At 35.9% G+C, this 24,475-nt stretch overlaps 1 protein-coding gene across 5 annotated transcripts in view; it reads right to left on the reverse strand.

The window, feature by feature from the left end:
• Positions 1-24,475, reverse strand: part of SORBS2 (sorbin and SH3 domain containing 2) — a 204,180-nt gene that overhangs the window by 62,087 nt on the left and 117,618 nt on the right. For 2 of the 5 annotated variants that reach the window (XM_056489223.1, XM_056489224.1), the window contains exons 4-7: positions 15,654-15,703; positions 8,699-8,791; positions 8,073-8,099; positions 6,965-7,089 (exon numbers count right to left, since the gene is read on the reverse strand). In XM_056489223.1, the coding sequence (XP_056345198.1) occupies positions 6,965-7,089; positions 8,073-8,099; positions 8,699-8,791; positions 15,654-15,663 (255 nt within the window). In that variant the 5' untranslated portion in view covers positions 15,664-15,703. Of the gene's footprint in view, positions 1-5,396; positions 6,015-6,964; positions 7,090-8,072; positions 8,100-8,698; positions 8,792-15,653; positions 15,704-24,475 lie in introns of all 5 variants that reach the window. The other 3 variants (XM_056489226.1, XM_056489220.1, XM_056489219.1) reach the window with 2 other exon arrangements.

Here is a 24,475-nt window from a genome sequence, read left to right on the forward strand (position 1 = left end):
ATATGAACAGATTAGCTCTTAATTAAAATAATCAATAACTGAGTGTATGACTGTAAAAGGACAAAGTATTTTCACAGAGAACTAATTTGACAATGGAAACTTCAAAAGAACAATGGAATGCTATTAAAAATAATGCCATGAAAAATCAGGATGATTATACAGCATAATAGATCAGGGATTTAAGATGTGTGCATTTATATACACATTTAAGAAACTGTAATTTCACCTCACAGGTACATAAAGTGAAGATAGAATCATCATGCATGATCATTTTCATATCATGATCATATCAAGATCTCCAGAAAATGACAGGAACCAGGAGAACATGCTGCAATTATGAGGCAGAGCCAACAAGAAGCTCTGAAGTTCTTGACACCACTTATCCTCTCAGCATCCCCACAAAAAAAGTTAAATATGACTAAGCCACAATATGTAAATGAATCTCTATATCATTAAAATAACAGGAAATTTTGGGGAGTTGAGAAATGTAGTAAACCTGGCTCTGAACGGAGAAGATTTCTAGAATGCTTGAGAAAAGAAGGGATGGACAACACAAGGACAGATACTCAGGGTGCATCCAGAGAGCTAATGAAACTGAGACTTTAAAGAATTTAAGTAATTGTGTTTGGCAAATAATAGCTGATTTAATCAAGCCAAATTCTTAAAAAGAAGATAAAGTTATTATTCGTACAATGCAGACAGAAGGAATGCAGCAATTCTAGGTACTGATTCCCATGAAGCTTCTTGGCTTTGTAGAGTAGAACTTCTATTCTGCCTGGCTCTAGAATACTTTCATATGTATAATCATCTCTCTGGGAAAGTGGCTGAAATTGTGATTTAAAACAGCATTGTTTTTGAAAACTGATTTACAACATTTAAAAACCATGGAATGCTGGTAATCTCAAACATATAAAACTGGCTATTACTAATCCATATTTTTCACTGTGCATGCAATCTCATATATGATTAATATTTTCTTATATTTTTCACTGTGAAAAATATGAGAAGGACAAGGCTGAATGCATTCTAGAAAACTTTTAATACTGGTTCCATCCAGCATGCTTCAGATTAGGTTTGTTATTGATACAGCACAAGAATTGCTAGCAGAAGTCAGGCAGATTTAATGCCAAACAAATACTTAACCAAATAGATTAATGAAAAACTAGCTAGACTATGTGGCTGTTTTGGGCTGTGGAGCAATACTTGAGATATAGAGAGATAAATGTCATCAGTCTTGATGTGAATTGGAGGTCTGAAGAGCAGCCTTCTGCTGCAGCTTTCTGTTGGTCCTTTGAAATGCTTCTCTTCCATCAAACAGTAAAATGTCAGCCCTAAAGAACACAGTTGGTATCCAATTCATATAGACAGGTGACCCTAGTATGGGTTTCAAAATCAGTCATCTGTCATTTTAATGCAAGATTTGTGGGGAGTGGTGTGAGGTTACTAATGACACCAGAGTACTGGCCTTGCTTCAACAGTCAAGACACAGATAAGGAGACTCAGAGATAGGTGAATAAATTCATTGTGTTAATACATAGCAGAGTTTAGTAATCAACAATCAAATTACACCCATACATTTGCATAAATGGGTAAAAATACCTCTATTTGTAATTATTAAAAGCCGATTTTAAAATGTCCAAACTAAGTTGCAAATTATATTTCAATGCTCATTTTTATACCTAGTCCTCTTATTCTAAACTCAGTAAAAGGAGGTGGAGTTTTAGCCCTTGTCTAAAGCAATACTAGTGATGCAGAACTTACAATAAAAAACACATGCTCAATTTTCTTTGCTTCACATCTGTCCCCAGAATGCTGAAATTGGTTTTCTCTTTCCTCCATATCACTCTACATATTTTAGGTCAATACCTAAAACTCAGAAATATACTAGATTAATTGATTTAGATTTTTTAATTTTTCATTCCAGGTTTATTTTCTTTGATGCACATTGCTACAGCTGTAAGGCTATTAAAAGAAATACTTTCATAAACATCTGCTATAGATGTTTTACTCCTCCAGGACATCAGGACTAAACCAAGTGCTCAACTCATCTGAAGAATTCAAGTAACAGAACAAATGCTTTGCAACCTCAGTTTCAGACAGTGATATCTAGAACAATAGGATACTTAGGAACCCAGGAACAAAATAATTTATAAAATATCAGGTGATTATTTCTGAAGATGCAGTTCAGAATTCTTCATCAGTTTATTATTTCTTATAAGAAACTTGGAGAAGATTTACCTCTGTTGGTTCCATACTAACACATACATATTTCTCTGTTGAAATAGATACAGTTATTTCTCCTGTATCTGCAGTATGGTACAAAGAAGCAGCATCTCTTGAGACTGTAACAATGTAAAAACCCCTAATTCTGAATAACCTGAATGCTTCTATAGTCATATACACTTTTAAGGGGTTCAACCTTTCTCTGAGTAGGACTGTTTACAAAATGTCACTTGGTGAGTCACAGCACACTTCTGCTTGCTCCTTAAGTTTCAACAGATAGGCACTGAAATTATGTGGAAATAGGAGCAGAAACATAGCAAGCCACATTAACTTAGACCACACAAACTCCCTCGGGGCTGTATATTTCCATACTCTGTGACATGTTGTACATGTTGGCTAGACACAGATACTCCCACACGCACAGTATTTCTTCTTTTCTACCTCTTAAGAGGTGATGATTACCTGATCTTACTTTGTTCTCCTTCACACACATAAGCCCAGATGCAGAGGGAGAGTTGAACCTTTCTAGGTGCATTTGTTTTTTGAGTTTCTCTGGCAGCTTTAAACACTGCTGGCAGGCATAATTTACAGCCTGAGAGCATCCTTTGAGGACAGAGCTTGACATACAACCCAAAAGCTGCATGTACAAAAGTATTTTAACTCCTAAACAAACTCCTGTAGAGCTTGCAGATATAAAACAATTTTAAAAATTAAAATACCTACATAGTATACTGAAAGTTAATTTTCTGTGTGAGAGAAATTGTGAACTTTGCAAATACTGAGATATATAGCACTAAAAGGATCATAATATTTGGCATTAGCTAGAACAGTTTCAAGGTCTTAAACTGAGATCTGAGTCATAAAATAAATATTTTTAAACATATAGCTGCAGCCTGTATTTCTAATTTTAACTCATGGCATCTTTATTTTGGGAACTCACCTAATGCAGAATTTTACACTACCCCACATGCTGATTTGTACTCTAGTTTTAGGTATGTATTTTAACAAAACCCACTGGGGCTTCACAACTCAGTTGTGATGCCAAATACACCCCTTCATTAGAATTGATTTCAAAGCTGAACATCATAGAAAACGTCAGCTGAATTTTGCAGATAAGAGATCCATCTCTGTGATCAACTGAAATAGTTTTCATTTTATTCAGAGCAACCCAGTCACCAAATTTCTGATAGTGCTTCCCATATACTGAAATCAAGAAGGCAGAAATCTAAGTGCAGAATTGCCAAATAAGTCACAAATACTTTTCTGATTTTTTCAACTCGAAGTGAAACTAAACAAGATTCTAAATTAAATAGAAAATTCAAGGCATGTTTTGACTTTAAAAATTATAAAAAAGCAGCTAGAAGATAAATTATTTTTAGTTCTTCTGATTAGACTTTGAGTATTATTCTTGATCATAAAAAGGTATTTATCCCAATCCTTGTTAGCTATCATACCTTCTGTTTGAGAGATTTATCTGCCCATATATAATGCATCTTATTTTAATAGGCAAAGCAACTATTTTTAAGTGAAAAGATAACAGATGCAAAAGTTGTATTGGCCACACCTACACCCCTACTCCTGTTCTGCTGTTTGACAGTATTCTTTGATGCCCATATTTAACACTTGCAATATCTTCATATCTGCCTAATCTACCAGAAAAAGCTGTTGCTCAGCTTCCCTTACTGTTTCTGACATGGATTCTTTAATGTGGCTCTTGCTTGAACTGACTTATCTTACCTGACAAAAATCACTGAGTAGTAGACTGGTTCTTCTAAACTTGTTTTTCTCAAAATGTTTTAAATTTTATGCGGCCTAAATGAAGGATTTAAGATGACAGTTTTGTGTATAGAATGAGGAGGACAAATGTGATTAATCCTTCTGTGCTCCTACTTTTTAATGGAGGGAATTCAAAAGGAGCACTGTAGATTGTTGTTATATAGTTTCACAGAGCTTTGTTCTGATCAAAAATTTTACATGAGATTTGAAGGGGGAGACAGGCATGTTACAACTTAAAACTATCTTGTTTTTAATGCAGATATTTATCTCTACCAGGGTAGAATGGTTGATTGTGATGCCCTGAATGAACCTCAGTCTGGAAAAGCAGATGTGTTACTACTGTTGACAACAGAGCTGTCAATGGACTTTTAAAGTTACAAGGTAGTGCTGTGTTTACTTCAAAGTAGCCTCACTGATTCCAGCAGAACTAGATGAACACAAATATGCCATGATGGGATTTTCACTCAGACAAAGCTTTGAGGCAGACATGCCTAGACCTACAGCAATCTGTACATCCATTTCAAACACACATATTTTGGCAGATATACTAGAATAATTATATTTTTAAATAGAAAAATTCTAATGTGGCTAGGTAAGTCAGAGTAGAAATTACAGTCTATTCAGAGCTCTCCTTTTGCCCAGTATGTATTCACTGTCACATTCTTGTGCCCAGGCTTATTTTATTTGACTAAGTGAGTTTCTGAATGGTGACAAACCCCTGCTCAGACTCCTCTGGTCCTACACTGTGTGTCTGATACTCCTATTTCTCCTAGGTGAGATCAGTGTAGTTAAAGAATTGTAATTTTCATTTCAGTAGGCATAATGTATAGGGGAAACACAGGAAACTAGAAGTTCAGTGCCATGTGATGTTTCATATGGAGGTTGTTGACAAAGAATTTACAAACCTATTTTCTTTAAAAAGCTCTGTTGCACATGACACCTAGGAGACAGCAGTGCCCAGCCTTGCAGAAACAAAATGTACTTTTTGTGACCCTAGAAAACTGGCATTTAAGCTTTCCCCCAACTGAACCTAACCTTACTATCCATACTTGATCCTTCCAGGATCTATGGCAGCATAATTCTCTAATGCAATCCTCTCTAGGAAGAGTCACTTGAGCAGATGCATCACCTACAGTACACTAATTTCCTATGGTGCATTTTCACTCCTTAAAGTGCTCACAGAGGAACAAAGAAGCCTGCCTTCTGCTAAATATTTTTTTTTTTCCAATAACCTTCCAAAACCTTTAGTTTTTGTTTATTTCTGTTTTGATCCATGTGACAGGTAGTTTTACCCAGAAAACACAAGATCTAACTTTGGTAATGTAAGTATAACTAAACAGATGGTTATTAAGTGATTCATGAAGATCTAAAATAAAAGATGGAAAAATTAAATATACCACATGGCATTCTGCAGCCTGTGAAGAAGGAAGAACTGTAGACTTTTGTCCCAAATCCTTTGAAGACATCTTTGAAGTGTCTGGAGAAATACTAGGTGGATGATCTTGGATTTCAGGCTCTGCTTTATGGTCAGGGGTGGGAACTATTTGAACGGAAAGAGAGGCTGTGTGTATCTCAGGCATGGGGTTACAGGCAGGTGACACAGGCCTTTGGGAAAACACTGGCTCTTCAACAGGCTTGAGCTGTGGCTGTGAATTACAAGGAATGCTACTGGCTGGGTCACGTGCCCGGGTTAATTTCAGGGTAGATATTTTACGTTTCTGAGCCTGCTGCCTTTGGCCTTGATGGAGAGTAGTGCTAATGCCAGCTACTGTGCCTGTGTCTGCACTGGAGATTGAGGTCAGTGGTTTAATGATTTTTTGTGCATAGGACACACTTGTGTTAGACATTTGAGAAGTCATTGTCTCCTGAACAGATGTCTCACTAGTGTAATAGGCAGTGTCTGTGGGGTGGTGTTTAGCTGGACCAGCAGTTACTGCCTGCAGATTAATTTCGTTCTCGTGATTAGTTACTCTTGCTTTCCGAAAGCTTTCTTTTCTAGGAGGTGGCAGAGGTGCCTTATTTGCCAAAAGCATCCACACACAGCAAAAATAACATTGAAGAAGAAACAGAAAGAAAGTAAATGTTAGTAGGAGATATAGCTCAGTTTTATTTTTATATTTAAATAAAGGAACTAGCAAATTAAAGGGCTTCATCTAGACATTGCTAAATTTAATGGACAGCTAAATTGTTCAGGTTCCCACCACCATTTCCTGTGCAACTTCTGTTTAAAAAGATGTTCCATTTGCTCAAACCAAACTGGGATCAGAAAGGGAGCCCACAATCATTCATTTTATTAAAAAAATCCCAATTATTACACTGGAAAAGAATTATTGCTGTGAAAGCATTCAGGTATGTAAGTACTCCATGATTATTCACTGGTGACACACATATATAAAACACAGAGCCTCAAACTTCTGAATTAAAATAGTAAAAGAGAGAGTATTAAAAATGGTATGTTGATACTTTTTGGACAGGTAAAGATGTTTCCAAGTGTGGAGGTGGTTTTTTGTTTATGTTGTGTGTTTTTTTCCTGATTTGTTGTTGTGTGTTTCTGTTTTTAGTGTGCTCTAATTATATTGTTCTGCAAAACAGGAAGAATCATTTTCTACCTTATAATTAATACATTTTAATTCTCAGATATTTTGATGACTGGTGCATTTTTCCAAGTGTAAACTATTAATAAATACTCTTTGAAGACTGGGAACACTCCTAGAAAGCTTTTACTTGTGTATGACCTAGTTTAATTTAGCTGTCTCGCTGGAAAGCAATTTCTGGTAATTGACCTGGGGGCATGCAGCCTGTGTGGAGTATGTTTTATCTGTGCAGTCTGTAGTGACCCATATGAACAGGTGATTCACACTGTCTGCAAGACATCAGGACAATGTTCCATACAGGTACCTCATCTATATGTGCTACCCACCCCCCAGCAATGGCACAGCATTAAACGTGGTGTGTCCAGTTTTACCTGAGTTGGAGATTTTTTATCCTGCAGATTTGGCCGCACGCTCCTAAAACCTTTTGCTGAGAGAGATGAACTGCTAGCGTCTCCATTCAGGGTCTCTCTACTGCCATTGTTGTAAGATCGCCAAGCTTTTGTGAATAAAAAAGAATGAAACCATTTTTTGGTGTGATTAGTACATCTACACTGCTCTCAACATAGAAACCCAGCTACTAATCAAACTTCTTCACTGACAATGATGCTGGTTTACCATGGAAGTTATAAGAACATGGCTAAAGCTGCTACTCTACAAAATATTAATCTTTTAAATTTAGAAAATTCAAACATTCACAACCTTCCTGGCATTGGGTAGTCACATCTCCCCACAATTTCTATTCAGACTGTGAGTTTTAACCTTGAGAGTCCTTTTGAGATGCTGGTACTTTGACCCCTGTATAAATCAGGCTCTAGTTTTTTCACTTTCAGATTACATTCTTGAACTTCAGGGCTGTGTTGGATTTTGAAAAACATCTCAGGTCATGTAAAGTTAGCTGGTCATGGCAGTTTCACAAAATTTCACCACAGTACCCAATTAGTTGTTCCAATAGTGTATCTTACTGCCAAATCTGAATGACACCTCTATTTCCAACCAACCAACCATGTTTTTTTATTCTATCCTCAGACCTGGAATGCCCTCAAAGCATTGGCCAAACATAGAGGGAGATGTTGAAGACAAAATACTGTAAGAGGCTGGGAAAAGTAACACATTATGTGAGCAGGCTGCTAAGTGAAGGTGGGCAGAACTTGCAATCCTGAGTAAGGCACTGAAAAGGAAATAGCAAGTACCACGGAATGGTGCCACAGTGATAAAGCTAAAGGTGGCAAATTAGCAATCTGTTTGCTCCCACACAATTCATTTTTCTGACAACATATTCCGTGTTACAGGAAATAACTGCTTTCAAATGAGACCTGAATTTGAGGTCTTAACAATTAACAATTAGGATTACAATTTCAGTGGTGCTTTCCTTGAAGAATGAGGAAGTATGGCATAATGAAATCAAATAAATGGAATATTCTAATTCATCCACTTACATGGTATTGCACTGATACATAAATAATACAGTGTTTTATTTACCTGAATCTAGAGACTGAGAATCAGACCCTGAAAAAGAAATATCCAATATTAATTTGTGTTAGAAATAAATTAATTTTGCAAAAACTACACTGGAGTATTGATAAAAAGCAGTTCTGCCTGTCTAATGACTATTTAGTATGTTTTAATTATTATGAATATTTTTAGATAAACAATCTTCATGAACGATTTTTTAAAGTTAATCTGGCATCTGACAATCACTTTACAAGACCACCATTCCTTTCCTTGAGAAGATTTTTTTAAATCAAGTTTCAATGAAAATTTTGTAATCAACAAAACCTCTTTTACATACTTTGTTATCTTGATAAAGATACAGGGAATGTGAGACCCAAAACACATATCAAGGGAAAAATTAATTCACTAATTTATTAATTTACAAATGTAATTCATTTTTTCCCTAAGCATTCCTGATTATTTGCATGAATGGCTACTAAACATAGGCAGAGAGAAATTAAGACCACCTTTTAAAAAGCATTGTAGAAGTAATACATCTGTCAGTTTAACAGAAAATAGTGCTACCCTTCTCCTCCTTGCAAATAATAAGGCAGGAATGCAGAACACTATAAAAAGCCATCCAGAAGTTGTATCTCAGTGGTTAGTGGTTATACCTGAGGCCAATAGGTTTGGAGAACTCTGAACCCTCTTCACAGCTGTTAATGTGACAGACATTGCAGCGCGTTTGCGAGCACACCCGCCGCTATCTGGAAGCACAAAACAATACAGACAGCAGCCCAGACACAGGGAGCAAGCACATGCAACAAATCACAGTGTGAGATATGCCAAACATGTATGAAAATAAGCATGCAGTTAGGGAACTGCTGCAGAAATGTGTGAATTTGCAGGTTTGGCAGATTAGCAGAATACATAAAATTTCACAGGCTTTAAACAACAATAAACCTCACAGAGAATAAGTGAAGAAAGCTGTATTTAATACTTAATCCACTAAGGAAATATATACACTCTGTTACCTGAAAGAATGCTTAATTAGTAAAAGCAAACAAGTAATCAAGATAAAGGCTTAAGCATTCCAGAATAATATTAATCAATAATCTGCACTGTAAAATAATTTCATTGTATGCATTAGAAAGACACCATTCATAAACTAAGCTCATGTTTGATCAGCTGACAAAGTATTTTTGTTCAGTCTTTTGGATCCTTTATGCTCAAGAAACAGAATTTCCAGTGAAGGCATAATTTTTTTTCATTTTGATGGAACAAACTGGCTGTCCCTTTTATATCTAACGTAAGTTAAAAAAAAAGAAATGTATATCTGGAACTGAATAACATCCTGAGAAAATGAACAGAAATCTAAAATAATTTTTTAAAAATAAGCTATAGAAAAAACCTTTCTTTTGGATTGTGCCCAATTCCTTTCTTTATTCTACTCCTCTCTCACTGGAGCTGCCATTTTACAGATACCCTCTTATTATTTAAAGACAGCTTTCCCACAACTTAGCTTTTTAGCAATTCCAGCATAGTTGTGAAAGAAAGTTAATAAATATTCCTACCAATTATATTTAACTAGAATATTTTTCTGCTCTTCGCTAAAATAATTATTTTAATTTTAATATTTGATACTACTGAAATTTCATTTAGTGCTTCAATGAAGGCAAGAACTACAAGTATGATAAATGCCTTTTTTAATTCTGTAACCTATGACAGAGAATGTTATAAAATTAAGGTCTTAATGATGACCTGCAACCTATTTGCAGAAAGTATTTGCTATAATAACAGTAATCTGATCCACAGAGTCATCTTTAACCCAGGTCTGCATGAGAAGTGAGCCCCTGGTATTTCTTTGCTCATTCCAATATTCCCCTGCTATTTCAATATTTCCAATACTCCCCTGGCCACAGGCTCTGCAGGATATGCATTAAGGAGTTGTTAACATTGGCAAACATCAGAGCCACTGCCTTGGATGTAAGTGGTACCAAAGACTCATTGCCAATTCCAAGGCTCAAGGCAAAAGGCAAAATTATTTCAGCCAGCAGTAGCTGAAAGCAATACATTAACTGCCATTAATTATTGGCATTGTACATGTGAAACAAAGGCAGTGGCTATCAAATCTGCACATGTGTTCTAGTTTGCTTACATAAATATGGAATGGAAATGGTAATTAAAATTACATTTTCCATTCTTGTATTCCTTTTCCCCCACCATTGACACACATCAGAGGTCATTCCAATGAGATTTGATGATTTGCTGATACTCAGGTTCTGTTCTAATCTGAGCATTGGCAGACTTTGAAAGCATACTACATTTAATATAAGCTAACAGGCAAAAGAATTTGTTATACTGCCACAGCTCTTATTCAAACAAAGTGGTAATTTATTTGTAATTTTTCAAGAGCTACCTTCCTGAATTTCATGATAGAGAAAGTGAAGACAACGGGAAACTGACTATAAACATTTAATTATTTTAACTTCAGGAAATTCTGCTTCAATTTTGTTTTTAATGTAACTCAATTGAGAGTCAGAGTTTTATACTTTGTCGACTCATAATCTAGCAAAGTGTTTTCACTTCATACAAGAGAAATAAATCAGATTGTAACTGGCTACATACAATATTTGCTGCTATCTATATATCTATTCACAAGTCTGTACCTACATTATTTATCAGTATCTGTACAAAATAATGAGATCTAATTAGCAGTTAAGACCTACCCTCACATTTATATGATATTGAGTGGTGCAAAATTTCTAATAGAATAGGAACATGTGTGTAGTTAAGCACATATTCATGGATTTCATCCTCTCATCTATGTTTAGGCCAGGTTCCCATTAAGTGGAGTGTGGAGTATTAAGAAACTGTAAAGGAGACTGAATTAATGATCTTCTGCTCATTTCACTTGCAAACACAAGCAATTTATACTGCACAGCTGTTACTTAAAGAACAAATGAGGTTATATGAAACAATCTATACAAAATGTTTGCATATATAAAATATATGTGCACAAATATGCATAGACACACTCACAATTCCTCTGACTGAAAAATTGTTCAGGAAGGAGTCCTGTCTCACTAGGAATTGCTTTAGCATTGAGGCAAAGGAGACCCAAATCAGCTAAGGTCTGAAGGCAGTGCTGGAATATGAAGTGGGGCAATAACTCACAATCAAAACAGCTTCACAAAATGCAATTGCAACTTCTTTTTCTCTCCCCCTCTCAACTGTTTCCAAATTTAACCCTTTCCCCTAAATCCACAGCCCCAAGAGCTGCTCCCACTAGAGACAGCATCACCTTAACAGAGCTCTATCTGTATTTGACAAATAGTCTACTGGTTGGGTCCTGCCCCAAAGCCAGATGGAGATGATTCAAAACACCACCATTTCATTTAGGAATAAGGGGTGGGGTTCTTAAAACGACTGTTTCAGAGAGTCAGTAAAAGCAGTGGCACAAACAATGGGGGCAAAGATGAAAAGGTGGTGACCTTGTGTGAAGAGGTGAGAGAGAGCAGCCAGGGGCAAGAAATCTTTAATAAGCTCTTAAAGCTTATTAAAAGAAAAATGGCATCCAAGCATTAGGTTTGCTGATTACTATTCTATTCACTTCATTTGTGAACAGTATCGTGTTTTCTTTCATCTGCACAGTGAATTCAAGTTTAGAAGTCTAGACCAGGGCTTCTTACTCCTGATTTGCATTCTGACCATTTGAGGCAAATACATAGTGCTGGGTCCAATCATCCAAGACAGACAAAACTGCTGCCTCTCCATGTCCCCAGGTCCAACCAGGAGGGAGACTGGACATGTGTTCCCAGCAGGCGGATGTGCACACCTCATCCATACATGGCTGGACACACAGCTCCAAACACTCACACTAACATGGCACAATGACCTCACCACCCTCCCCTCTCTGGCTGAAGGTCCACTAGGGGCAATGGCACACATGGACAGAATGGATCCTTCCAGCAACTGGGCTCAAACATTGAGTCTGCCACTCTCTCCATGCCTGGCTCTCCTGTGACAGCCCTGGGACAGACTCTTTGTTCCTTGGGTCTCCTTAATCTGTGTTCTTGCCTGCCCTTGTGTCCCTGTGTTCTTCCAGGCTTATAGATAGATAGATAGATACATAGACAGACAGACAGACTGACCTTTGATGGCTCCTATGATGGGCTTGAGAGTATCCTGGCAGGGTAAGCTATAGGGCTTCCTCTCCTTCCCCTCATTCTCTGAATTCCTTTTTGGATGTGCTGATGAGTTTTTACCATGTAGTCTACACTGACAGGTAAACCTATTATTTGGTTCTTTCATGCTGCTAAAAAGTAATTTTTTTTTTTTTTTTTTGTAGAATGCCTGGAACTCAAGCCCACCTAGTTTACTTCAGTGATCTAAAAGTGGCTTAACAATCTGCTCAGGAACTCTATAGGGACCCAAGAAATTCTGTTCTTGCCTCCCAGACAAAATGTAAGAGAATAGTCCATGTAATGACTTCCATTAATAATTTTAACAAACAGATAATATTTGCAGTCTTCCAGAACTGCATACTTTTTTGCTCTTGGCTGTTCTTTATGTGCTTCATCTAATGCAAACAGCTAACTTGTTTAATAACTTTAAAACTAGATGCATTTATCAAGAATGATCTGTGTGAAATTCAGCCAAAATAGTTACAGATAGACACTAAGAATCTGTTTTAACTATTAAATTCTATCCATTTATTATTCCTCAATGCAATTACCTCTCCTCTGATGTGAGCTATGTGTGCACATATGTATAATGAACAATAAGGGCGTTTATCCTGTGTTTTAATCTGATGTGAGTTTCAGGGGCAGCTTATGTTTTCTGTGAGTTAGTTAATCAAGCAACCAAATTAATGATGTTCATCAATCTGTAAAATACCTGAAGACTTACTGAAGAAACACCCTAAATATTGCTTAAAATATTATTCTGTCGATGATTGCTTAGTCTGAGTTTAAAAACACACACACATTCTATGAGACTACTATTTTAAAATTATGACATTTGAACTCCAAAAGGAAGTATAAGCCAAAGTACTCTTGATACTTCTGAAAAACCTTCTCTATAGCTTGCCTGTTTCTTTGCTTTTGCAAAAATGTTTCATAGCCTTATGCTGCTGAATATTCCTTCATAACATGTGGTACACAATTGACATCAAATGCTAAAAAATCCCTCCCATATATGGTAGAGTATTGCAAACCAAAGCTCTTCAAAACATTTTCTCTGTAGACAAAAATATCTTTCACAGGGTTTGCTGAGACAGACTGCCAAGTCTGGAGCCACAGGCAACACTGGATTAGAGGAGCCCAGTCTAAGCAGTAGATTTACTTTTTATTTTTAAACCTGTATATACATTAGCTTTGCCACTCCACCAGTTACTGGCATCAAACTAGAGAGCTCATTTATCTGCAGGAGTCATTAATGAAATGCATATTTTAAAAACAAACTAGTAGCAAATCAATAGCATCTGATAACCTTTAATTGCACCATGCACAAATTTCTGTTATAAAGCAGTGAAATAAAAAAAACCCACCAACTCCAAACCAAAGCTGTAGCACTCATGTCCAAAAGACAGTCTAGTGTAGAAAGAAAAAAGGAAAAAAAAAAAAGAAAAAAAAAAAGGAAAAAAGGAAATAGCTAGACCAGAACAGCACACAGAACAACTTCCACCTGAGTCACTCTCTTTCTTAATGAAGTAATGCTTTAGATAGGTGCAAGAATAGGTGCAAGACATCCACTTTTACACCCTACTCACAGGTTTTTAATTTTTTTTTTTACAGTCAGGAAACAATCTACATCAATAGAACTGATAAGAAATGCCACCATTTCTGTCAATACCTTCCCTTCAGTGCAGCTGATAATATGCACATTAATATCAAGCATATAGAAGATGAAAAAAATGTTTTCGCTGTCCAAGTGCAAAGTACATTAAAGTTCAACCTAAAATCATGGTATCCTTGAGTAACTGGAGAGGATTTCAGGTGTGTTCAGGTCTTTATGGTCTGTTTTTAAGGCTCCTGTGTGATCAGAAGACTCCCTATCCCCAAGAGAAGTCATTCAGCCACAGATTATTTAAATATTATGTCTTCTCTCTTGAGAATTCGTAACTTACATCAAAAATCTTAGTTCAACATTGAACAAAGTCATATTTCAGGGCTGCAGAAGCACAGACTGGCAATTTACCTCTTTATTCATATTTTTTGAGGTAGAAGCTATAAAATTACCTCTATCACATGATTTTGACTCATATGACAGCAATGCACAATGTAATTCTAGTACGCTGATTAGCAAAGTTACGTCTGAAATTACAGTTCTATGAAACAAGCAGTATTTTAGTACTACCTTAATTATGCAGACTGACATATTTAGGAAAGATATCTTCACTAAAAATGAGAGAGGACGGGACAAATTTTAAATAATATTTTTATAAATGAAAAATACACCACCTTGGTAAGCATTTGGAAAACAATTAAGAGCAACCAAAACTTTGGGGAACAAAAGTACACACTCAAAGTAAAAGGAAATTTCTCCTGCCTATTCTATTTACAGATGCAGTGGTTTCAAGTGAGCCAGTATATTTTAACTTTGTATTAAGAGATATGCTCAAAAAATGGATCCTACTGAGTTCCAGGTTGACTGAGACAACGGGAAGCCATGAAGCTGGATTAACACAGTGCTCTAGATAATGGCACCTACACCATGGAAAAGCTAATCCCTTTGATTTAGAGCATGCTGCTGAATTTCAGGCTTCAAAGGTAGTTCTTGTCCTCAGGTCCCACATATCATGTCATGGTGAAGCACTGTGGTCAATGATAAAGCCACTGGTTTGGAAAGGATGAATAGGTCTGTCCTTGCACCACAGTAAATCTGCAAACCAGACAGTTCACCTATGGAGCCTAAAAGAGCTGACTGCAACCGAAAATTTACACCTGAGTGAGGCCAGGATTTCAGCAGTCTGCTTTCAAGAGGCATATTCCCTCTTCCAGCACAAAGAGCAGCACTACCTTACTGGCTTCAGAAGCTCAGGAGCAAATATTAGTACTCTGCCATAGATCATGAGGATAACTTTCTATAGAGTACTTAATTTGGTCAATACATCTGTTACAGCAACTTGAGAGAAAATACAAAGCACTGTAAGTACAACATATACTCAAGATTATCTTCACCTGATATGCAAGTGCAGCTTATAATATAAGGCGGTGTTCACATGCCCCTTAATTCAGTAACAGTAAAAGAATTTTTAAAGAATGTGCATTTTCTTAAGAAAATGTGATGCTTTAATAACACTTTTCCATCACTGATATATCCTCATACTATGTGTTTTCACATAAAACATACACACGCACAAAACTGATACTATTAAGCACAGAAGGCTAAACATGCACTTTTATTTTGTGTATCCATATATAGATAGATCCATACATAGAAAAACATGTATGTAACTTTTATATATGGGATACAAATGCACAAAAGCAGGCATACTATTGAAATATCTCGCTTATTTTGAGTTCAGCACCAATTAAAGTACAATTTGCTTATGAAAATTCTATGTAAATTTGGTATCTTTTCTGCTCACAAAACAACACAATAAATCTCACAGATGCAGCATACCTGTGTTCATTTTGACACTGGAGGATTTGCTATAAAAGTCTTCAGATTTCCTGCGGAAAATAAAACGATCTATTAATTTGCACGGGACAAGAATGTGTGGTACAAAATGGCAGCAGGGCTTTTTGAAGGGGTGGAGAAACACTGTGATACAAATGGCAGTCCTATTTTAACACTGCTTTAATTAAATTGGTATTGCTTGTCCTTCCAAAGTTAAAGATGAGCTGTCACTTCCATTATAAGCCACCCTATCTTCAAGCGTTTAGTAGCTTTCTTGTAAATATTTGCTCTAGGATAAAAAAAAACTAGTGATTAACTTCTGGTCTTGAAACTATAAACTAAAAATATTTTCCATACAGGAATGTGGAAATATTTTTAAAAGCTGCTTATAAAGTTTATTCACTCCTTTGTGCAAACTAAAAGATGTAAAGAGTAGGTTTCTCCAAATATTTTCTAAGCAGCCAAAGTTACCAAGTCTTTTTCAATGATTTATAAGCAGATGTGGTTGCTTTCATCCAGTGATTTAACATGTCTCTCCAGACAACACTGCCATTCTTAATGTTGCTTGATGCATTTCTCTGCACAGAACCAGGACACATGTCTTGGCACTCACAGGAATCCTTATCAAAACTCCTAATGGAATCACTAGGCACCCAATCAGGTCACTATACATCAATGCACTTTTTAAAGATAATCACTTGCAACAAAATAATGTACAGTGCACATGGAGGTTGAATCTATTTAGATATCCAACGCCATACAGTACTTAATAACAAACAAATAGTAAAACACAAGTCAAACTACAACTGCAGAAAATGCGTAATGTGCTATATTAACAGGCAGCTTTAACCTGCTGATGTCATAGGACAAAACAGACACTATTTTTCACCTACTGCCAGTTTATGTCACAGCTTTATCCCAGGATAAAGTGCCATCTGCATACTAGCCAGTCTTAGTTGCTTTGTTACATATAGACTGTCCAATATAGTCTAGCAAACAGGCAGACACACTGAGGTCCAAGATAAAACAAAGGGAAAATCAGATTTTGTAATGTAACACAGCTTCAAAAAACAAATTAAGAATATAAACTCTCTGGCTATGTTCAAGTAAGCTGGAAGGTATGCATGAGGGACCATTTCTATGATGGAAGACTAAAGTTACTAATTAATACAAGTAAATGAAATATCAAAACAGAATTCCAGTTTCAGTTCAACTCAACAGGAACCCTGAATTAACTGTATCTCTGACGTAACATATATAATGCCATATTCCTTTGCATTCATAACAAGGCCAGACATTCCACTGCTCAAAAAAATTGATGATTTTCAGAATCTAGCATCTGATCTTTGCTGCTATTATTCAGTCAGTTTTGTGACAAAATAAAGACGAAAGTTTTCTCAAGAAATTTCTTGAGAACCATGGAAATAAATAATTGGCAGTGAATGGAGTTTCATAGTATTATTTTTATGTTGCAGCTGTCAGCAAACTACCACTAAAAATTTTTAAAAGATCTTATAAAATTAAGGCAGTATTTTTTTTTTTTCTGGTAAATATACAGTCTCTGACTGAAATTTTGCACTTTTTTAACTGCTACAGAATGTTCTTGCAGCCTTGAATTCCCACAGCATTTTCAGACTGCTAGAGGAGACGCCGTTTCCAAGCCTTCTTTTAGCTTGGAACTGAATCTCTGACCCTACCACATATAAGATACAAAATGAAACATGATATTTATTTTCAGACCCAACAAGTACAGGACTCCTGGAACATTGCAGAGCCAGAATGATTTCTAGCAGGTGGCTTTGATATATTTACCCAAAGCATACTTAAGTCTTACTCAAGTTTTAACAGACAAAACTCAGTTTCAGCACTACAGCTTTGTCCTCCTAATAACTTCTATCTGAATAATTTAGGTTACATTGCTGACACTCACTGAGAGACCTCATATAAACCACTAATGCTTCCACATTAATCTAATTTTGCTGAAAAACAGCTTAGTCTTGCATACCTAAAAGATATGCCTGTAAATAAGGCAGTCCAAATCTCAAGCATTCAAACAGCAGGCCTTGTATTTAATACTAAAATTATTTTGAATTCTCTGCTTCTAAGGAGCTAAAGCACCATTCAAATACTTAATGATACTGGGGTAGAAGCCAAATGAATGCAATGAAATTGAATGCCATATGCCTGAAATGATTTTATTCAATATTGTTTCAATCAGTCTTTAAGATCCTTGCTTCAAGAAGGAAAGTGGTGGGGGAAGGAACAGACAGCAAAGGGCTGGTTTTGTTTTGTACTTCTGTTCCTTCTTAATTTCCTCCTGAAAACTGTTCTTTGGGAATGGGTTTGCCCCTGACAGAGGCGAGATGAGCGTTCCACTGGAAGCATCAGACACTTTAGTGCCAAAATGTGCACCCAAAATGTGCACAATGATGAGCTGAGATACCCAACTCTCAGCCAGCTGCTGCTGTGGCAGAACAAAGACTGGCAATGATTGTGCAAACACAAAGCACCACTGCAACACATGAGTTTTAAAAATCACTCACCTAGACTGGGCAAGGCTTCCACTCAGCTCACACCTGACTTTGATACTGAGGTAAAAGAACACTAAGTTTAAGCACAGTAGCAAGCCTAACTTTTGCATAGGGAAATCCTGATTAATCTTCATGGCATTCTTCTACAGTTAGCTTCATCTGGAAGAGCTAATGCAGCAGGAAATTAATGACTGTGCTAATGCACAAAAATGGGTCTGTTGGGCTGCATACAACTGCAGTTACCATTGCTACATTTAGTTTCACTAAATACTCATCCTTGATAACATTACAATGATTAACAGCTCAGAAATTCTTTGCATTGCAAGAGGTTACTGAAAAGACTTGTGGGAATCTCATTGACATCTGTTCTATTTTCTCCAAGAGACCCTGATATCTACTTGTAAAGTTCTGAAGTGTGGGGTGCTGAAGGAAAACATTCTGTCACCCCTTCTGTTCCACATTCATATGGAGCTATAAAAAGGGTTAGTGAGAAGTCAAGGAAGGTTTCCCCACCCTCAGTTTATTCATGAATCAAGATGTATGACTTTACTGTTAGGGGTTTAATTCCATTCCTTACTGGATCTTCAAGCACCTACAGATTAAGGCAGAAGAACCACTCAGACAGTTCTGTGCTTTGGGCTCTCAGATAACCTTGCCTGAGCAGGAAGGCTGGAACAGGTGACCCACTGTGGTCCCTTTCAACCTTACCAATTCAGTGATTCTAAGTTACCTGTTATTTATTCTTTGCCATTTCACAAAAGGTATTATGAAAGGCAGATTTAAAATGTAATTTTCTGATACAGTGCTTCTATTAATTTTAAATCTAATTCTAGTATGTGCTCTTTATCATTACCATCCTTTGTATTGAATTCTACTCCAAAGACCTTTGGTGATAGGAGCAATTGATTTAGAACACAAAGTGTAGATGGATCAAAAGCAGGATGGATATGTGTGTCTGGCTGGAAAATGACAGATTTTAATTTTCTTAGGTAGAGAGAAGTTCCCAGATACTTGGAGAGGGCAGGAGCTTTCTTGAGAAGGAGTGTCAGACTTTCATTAATGTTGTTTGCCAGTTTCACAGTTTGAGCTCGAGAGACTAATCTACTTGAGAAAATATCTGCAAAGTTAAGAAACCAAATCAGTGGTGAGTTTTACTACAAGGATTGTTTATTCAGTCAGTTTAAACATTGCAGGTGATCCACAAACAGGCTTTTATTACCAGGCAGGATCCCATTTTGCATGTGGCAGTATATTCTTTTAACGCACATCATTAAAACTCTGCAGAGCATTCCTGCTCTGCAACAATTCAATATACTTCACATGCCACCCCATATATTAAGTGATGGAGAGTAAAAAAAAAGTATGAAGCATTAGTTCTAAAAGCACAGTGAAGCTGTCTATTTTATTTCTCTCCCTATTTAAAAGAAATTCTTTCAGATGTTTACTGTTAGCAGGAAAACTATGGCAATGGGAATGCAATGAAATCTTGATAAACCCTGCATGTTTAGATTGTGACAGCACTTGCACAAAAAAACAACTGTCCTGAAACCTCCTTGCTAGAAGTCTCTCTGCTGAGCCTATAAGCAGGTAGAAAATTTATATGCAAATATATTGTTTGTATGAAAGAATGTTTGATGGATCACAGTTAGATGATGCTAATTTTTTATTGATATATTGATATTATTTATATTTATTTTTGATTTTATAATGAAAAGGGTTCCCCCATGTTTCAGTTTTATTAACATGCAAGAAGAAGTCCCCAGACTGGCAGGGGATCTTTACTAAGATCCAACACAACAAGGCATATGCTGAGCATATGCTTTAGTATATATATATGCTATTATTTATATATATTATATATATATATAATATATATAAATATAATATATAATAATATAATATATATATTATATAATATATATTATTATATATTATATATATAACACTCTATGTTAAACACAAACATAAATACTGCTTGCCCCAGACCACACTGCCTCATCCTGTAAGGATCTGAATACTCAGAAGCTAGAACTCTAGTTCTAATTAAAGTGTTTTCAGATAGATAATCAAAGAGTAAAACATTGACATTAATTGACAATCATAGTGTCTGTAATTTTAGCTTTTAAGTTTTTCTTAAAAGAAGAGATCCTAACTCTAACTGTAGTGCCATTGTATATATTACTCATGAACATTATCTGGAAATGTCCTGGTCAGGTCATTAACAAATGGGATGGTGAAAAATTTGTACGTGGTCATAAACTTCTACTAGAACACAATAGCTAAGTCACATCGTACTCAGCAGCAGCAAGTGAGTGACCAGGGAAATCTCTATACACAAAAGCTCTGTTTCCTGGATCATCTGCAGTACTACAAGCAATCTTAGGCTGATATCTAACTTACAGCAGATCAGATATTTGAGCCTGTTTCCTCAGCAAATACAATACCAACATTGTTATTCAGTGTACTGCTAACACTTTGTGTTGGAAAATCGCAGTGGTTCAAGTTCCCATGTACAAATGCTCAAAGAGTATCAGATACAGGAAAATCCACCACAGGAGACTATGGCAGATCATTCTGTATAAGCACATCAAGGGACTGGATGCAAGTGGAGGAAATAAAAGCACTATTAACCATTAACCATTTCATGTATCTTAAATGTGGGTTGAAAATTGTAAGGTGATTTTTATTCATGAGAATCATTAAGGTCTGAAGCACTTGTCAGGAGTGCTGTGGTCAGACTTAAGACTCTGAACTTAACAAGTGTATGTGAAAAATGTGACTGTCTGAATGCAGGAGAATAAATCTGATGACACAGGAACTTCTTTCCAGACACATTTCTTAATATAATTTCTCTGATAATGCTACAAATGCAAGATTAAGAGAAACTGGTATCATCCTTTCCTGTTTTTCTTCATGAAACAGAAAATTTACTAATTATCTGGTAGAAAAAGAAAAGACTACATGTTTCTAAACAGCAGGTTTCTAACAGCAATCTTTGTTCTTGAACATAGCATCTATAGAAAAAGTACAAACACTTGCATTTAAATTGGTATCACTGTAAGTCTCTCTCTAGACAAGCTTAAAATGTTTCCTGTTTGTAGCATGATTTTTACTAGATACTTATTTTGACTTGGTATGTAGTGAAAAACAAAATTTCTGCACTTGGTTCTAAAGAGGTACTTGCTGTCATGTCAAAATACTTCTCAGATACTTCAGTAGCAGAACATTTTCCTAAAATGATATTGCAAGTATAAGAGGATACCAAGAAAGTTAGTTATTCAAGCTGACAACATTCTGTACATTTTACTGGTTATTTTTACAGCTGCAAAAGGAACGAGGAGGACAAACTGCTGCTCTTACATTCTATGTCTCCTCCTCTACCACTAGAAAAATTTTTATTAATAATTCCAGTCATGCTTGTGGCGTTTGTGAATTTTTCATTATTTTTACTACTTCAATATAAATAAAAAAGGAGAAAAGTTCCATTAACTGAAAAAGGTTAAAAGAAAAGTTCCATTAACTTGCTGACTCCAATTAATATTTCTTACCCTTTTATCCAGGTCCCCACCTACTTTTTTTAATACTACCAAATTTCAAATTTCTAGCCTTTAGTGGCAGTTATTTTTGTTCCCTGCTTTTGTCTTCCACCTTTGCTATTATTTTACAGGAACTGTATTTGTTCAAATGGGCTCATTCCATAGGCTGGAAATTATTTAAGATTACTGTATGGGAGCATGTCACTGAAGTAAGTATGCAGTGGACTGGTGTGCACAAACATAATTACGAAAAACTCCACTGTAAGACAGAGTGCCTTAAAGACATTCTGCATGTTCTTAGTGCTTCTGAAAGTTTTCATTTTATCATGATGAAGTGTTTGTCTTTTAGGAAATACAATTTTTAAACAATGGTATCCAGAATTCACCAGTCAAATCTTTTAGACACTCTTTGAAATTTTATTTTAAAGCTTCATTTTCAAGAAGATCCAAATATACCCAGAATATCCAACTATTTCTCCATCTTTCTCATGACAAATATCATTAGAACTATATTCCTGTTAAAAATTCATCATTGAAGGGTTAAATCCAGATTCTTTAGATTGCAGCAACTACCAAAGTTATCAGGAACATAAGACAATTTTAGTTTCATTTCCAGAACTTTGCAAATTACTGGTCATTTCAATACTTCAAGTGTTGTCTAGTTTTCTGTTTCTGCACAGTATGAGAAACAATGCATTCTTGCACTTTTCTATTAGGTGTGTAATATGTATCAATTTCAGAATAAACATGCATATACCTAAATTAGAACTCTTTCAAATAGTGTTTTTTTCTCCCCATGAGTCAGTAACACTCCCTATAGAATCAGTGGGAATAATGTTAATTCATGAAAGAAAAGTCCATTTCTGTTGGCCTCTGTTAGATATAAATATAAATATAAATATAAATATAAATATAAATATAAATATAAATATAAATATAAATATAAATATAAATATAAATATAAATATAAATATAAATATAAATATAAATATAAATATAAATATAAATAAAGATATGCTTCCCTGAACTACTGGGTCATGTCACATATAGCTATCAGAGTTGGACAAATGGGTGAAGTGATATAAGACTCTTTAATATATTCTTTTAAGTGTGCTGAAAGAGCAGCATTTTGCTTTAATATTTTTGTAACACATGCATAAAACCAGAAAGAATAACTATAACTTAAAAGACTAACTAAGAAGATACCAAGTGAAAGATTTTAATCATTATTTTCTAATATATCAATTTGAAGGGATTGTACAGGAAAACTTTCAGTACCTCTACTGTGTACTTAAAACCTGGGACCAATTCTGGCTGAGTTTGATAGATATCAAGGTGTTGGAAACATTGAAGGCTTCCATAGGAAGGTTCCATAAGGAATTCACATAAAGAATACAGACCTTACCAGTGAGTAAGTATACTTATACTTATCCTGCCAAGTGGGCAGTATACTCTAGCATTGTAGATGAAAGTGAATTCATACAGAAAGACTTAGGAGCTGTATATGGATAAATGCACAGACCTTATAAACATAGCCAAAAAACTCTCTCCCAAACCCAATCCAGTTTAATTTGTCTTGCTAGGCAGGAGGAAGACAACAAAAACAACCAAAATATTTCTGCTGTCTAAAAAGGTGAAGAGTTGAACCCAAGCTTTTTCCATTACATTAATTCCAAGCTCTGCATGGACTGATGACTAACACAGTTGGAACTCACTGAACTGCCTTGATGTGATTCAGTTCCAAAGGGTGTTTCAGCATTTGCAAGTAGAAGTAACTTTCTCCAGCACAAGGGTGTCACAGCCTGACATCCACACAGGGGCTTGACTTCAGGTCAGCTCTACTCTGGCCCTGCAGACCAGAATACTACTGACACACCTACTCCAGTGACCTCCTGGCACAGGAAGCATGTGAGGCTCCTTCCTTGAGCCACATCTTCCAATTTAGCTTTGTTGGGACATCTGCAGATCTGCTCTTGAACCCAAAATGACAAGAACTAAAGAGCGATAAAATGGAGGAAAGATGGTAAGATTTTAGCTTAGATTAATGAGTTGTTAAGCAAAATTTAGAGTAGATTTATTCACTGTTGACCTGAACAGACATATAGCTTCTTCAGTTCTGCTGCACAAGAAATAATTCTGGCCTTTCAATCTTCATGCTGACTTATATCATAATGCCTCACTATCTAAATGACTCATCAGTGACAGCAAGTCAAATAACTTGTATAAACTTGTATTTTCTATCCCGGCTATAAAGCCTGCCTTACACTTATACAGTGTATCTTATTAACTCCTAGAACAGTTTGCCATTTCTCAAGAATCATAGCACTGCTTTGCATAGCTGTAATACTGTTAGAGTCTTAACTGTTTACAGGAAAGAAGATATTTAACAGCAGCAATTCTATGTGCTCTCAAAACAAGGGAAGCATGTACAACACATGAAAACCAGAATAATCAGACTTGCAAGCTTGACTTTGAATGTTTTGCTGATACTGTATTTTGCCTTTTCCCATGGGGCACAATGATCAGTTTTCATTTCATAGTTTCATTCCTCCAGATAACAGACATCAGCCACCACTACTGTTTACAATACAAGTATGTGCACTGTACTGTCAGCTGATTTCAGACCTCATGAAATCCAATATCCCTCAATGCTATATAGAACAACAACAAAAAAGCTACAATTCTTCCTAATATAAATAGCCAAAGAAAGAAATACCAACCATTATGGTTGGAAGCATAGTTAACTCATGTAAATAAA

This window comes from Oenanthe melanoleuca, chromosome 4, assembly GCF_029582105.1.
Source record: "Oenanthe melanoleuca isolate GR-GAL-2019-014 chromosome 4, OMel1.0, whole genome shotgun sequence".
Taxonomy (NCBI): domain Eukaryota; kingdom Metazoa; phylum Chordata; class Aves; order Passeriformes; family Muscicapidae; genus Oenanthe; species Oenanthe melanoleuca.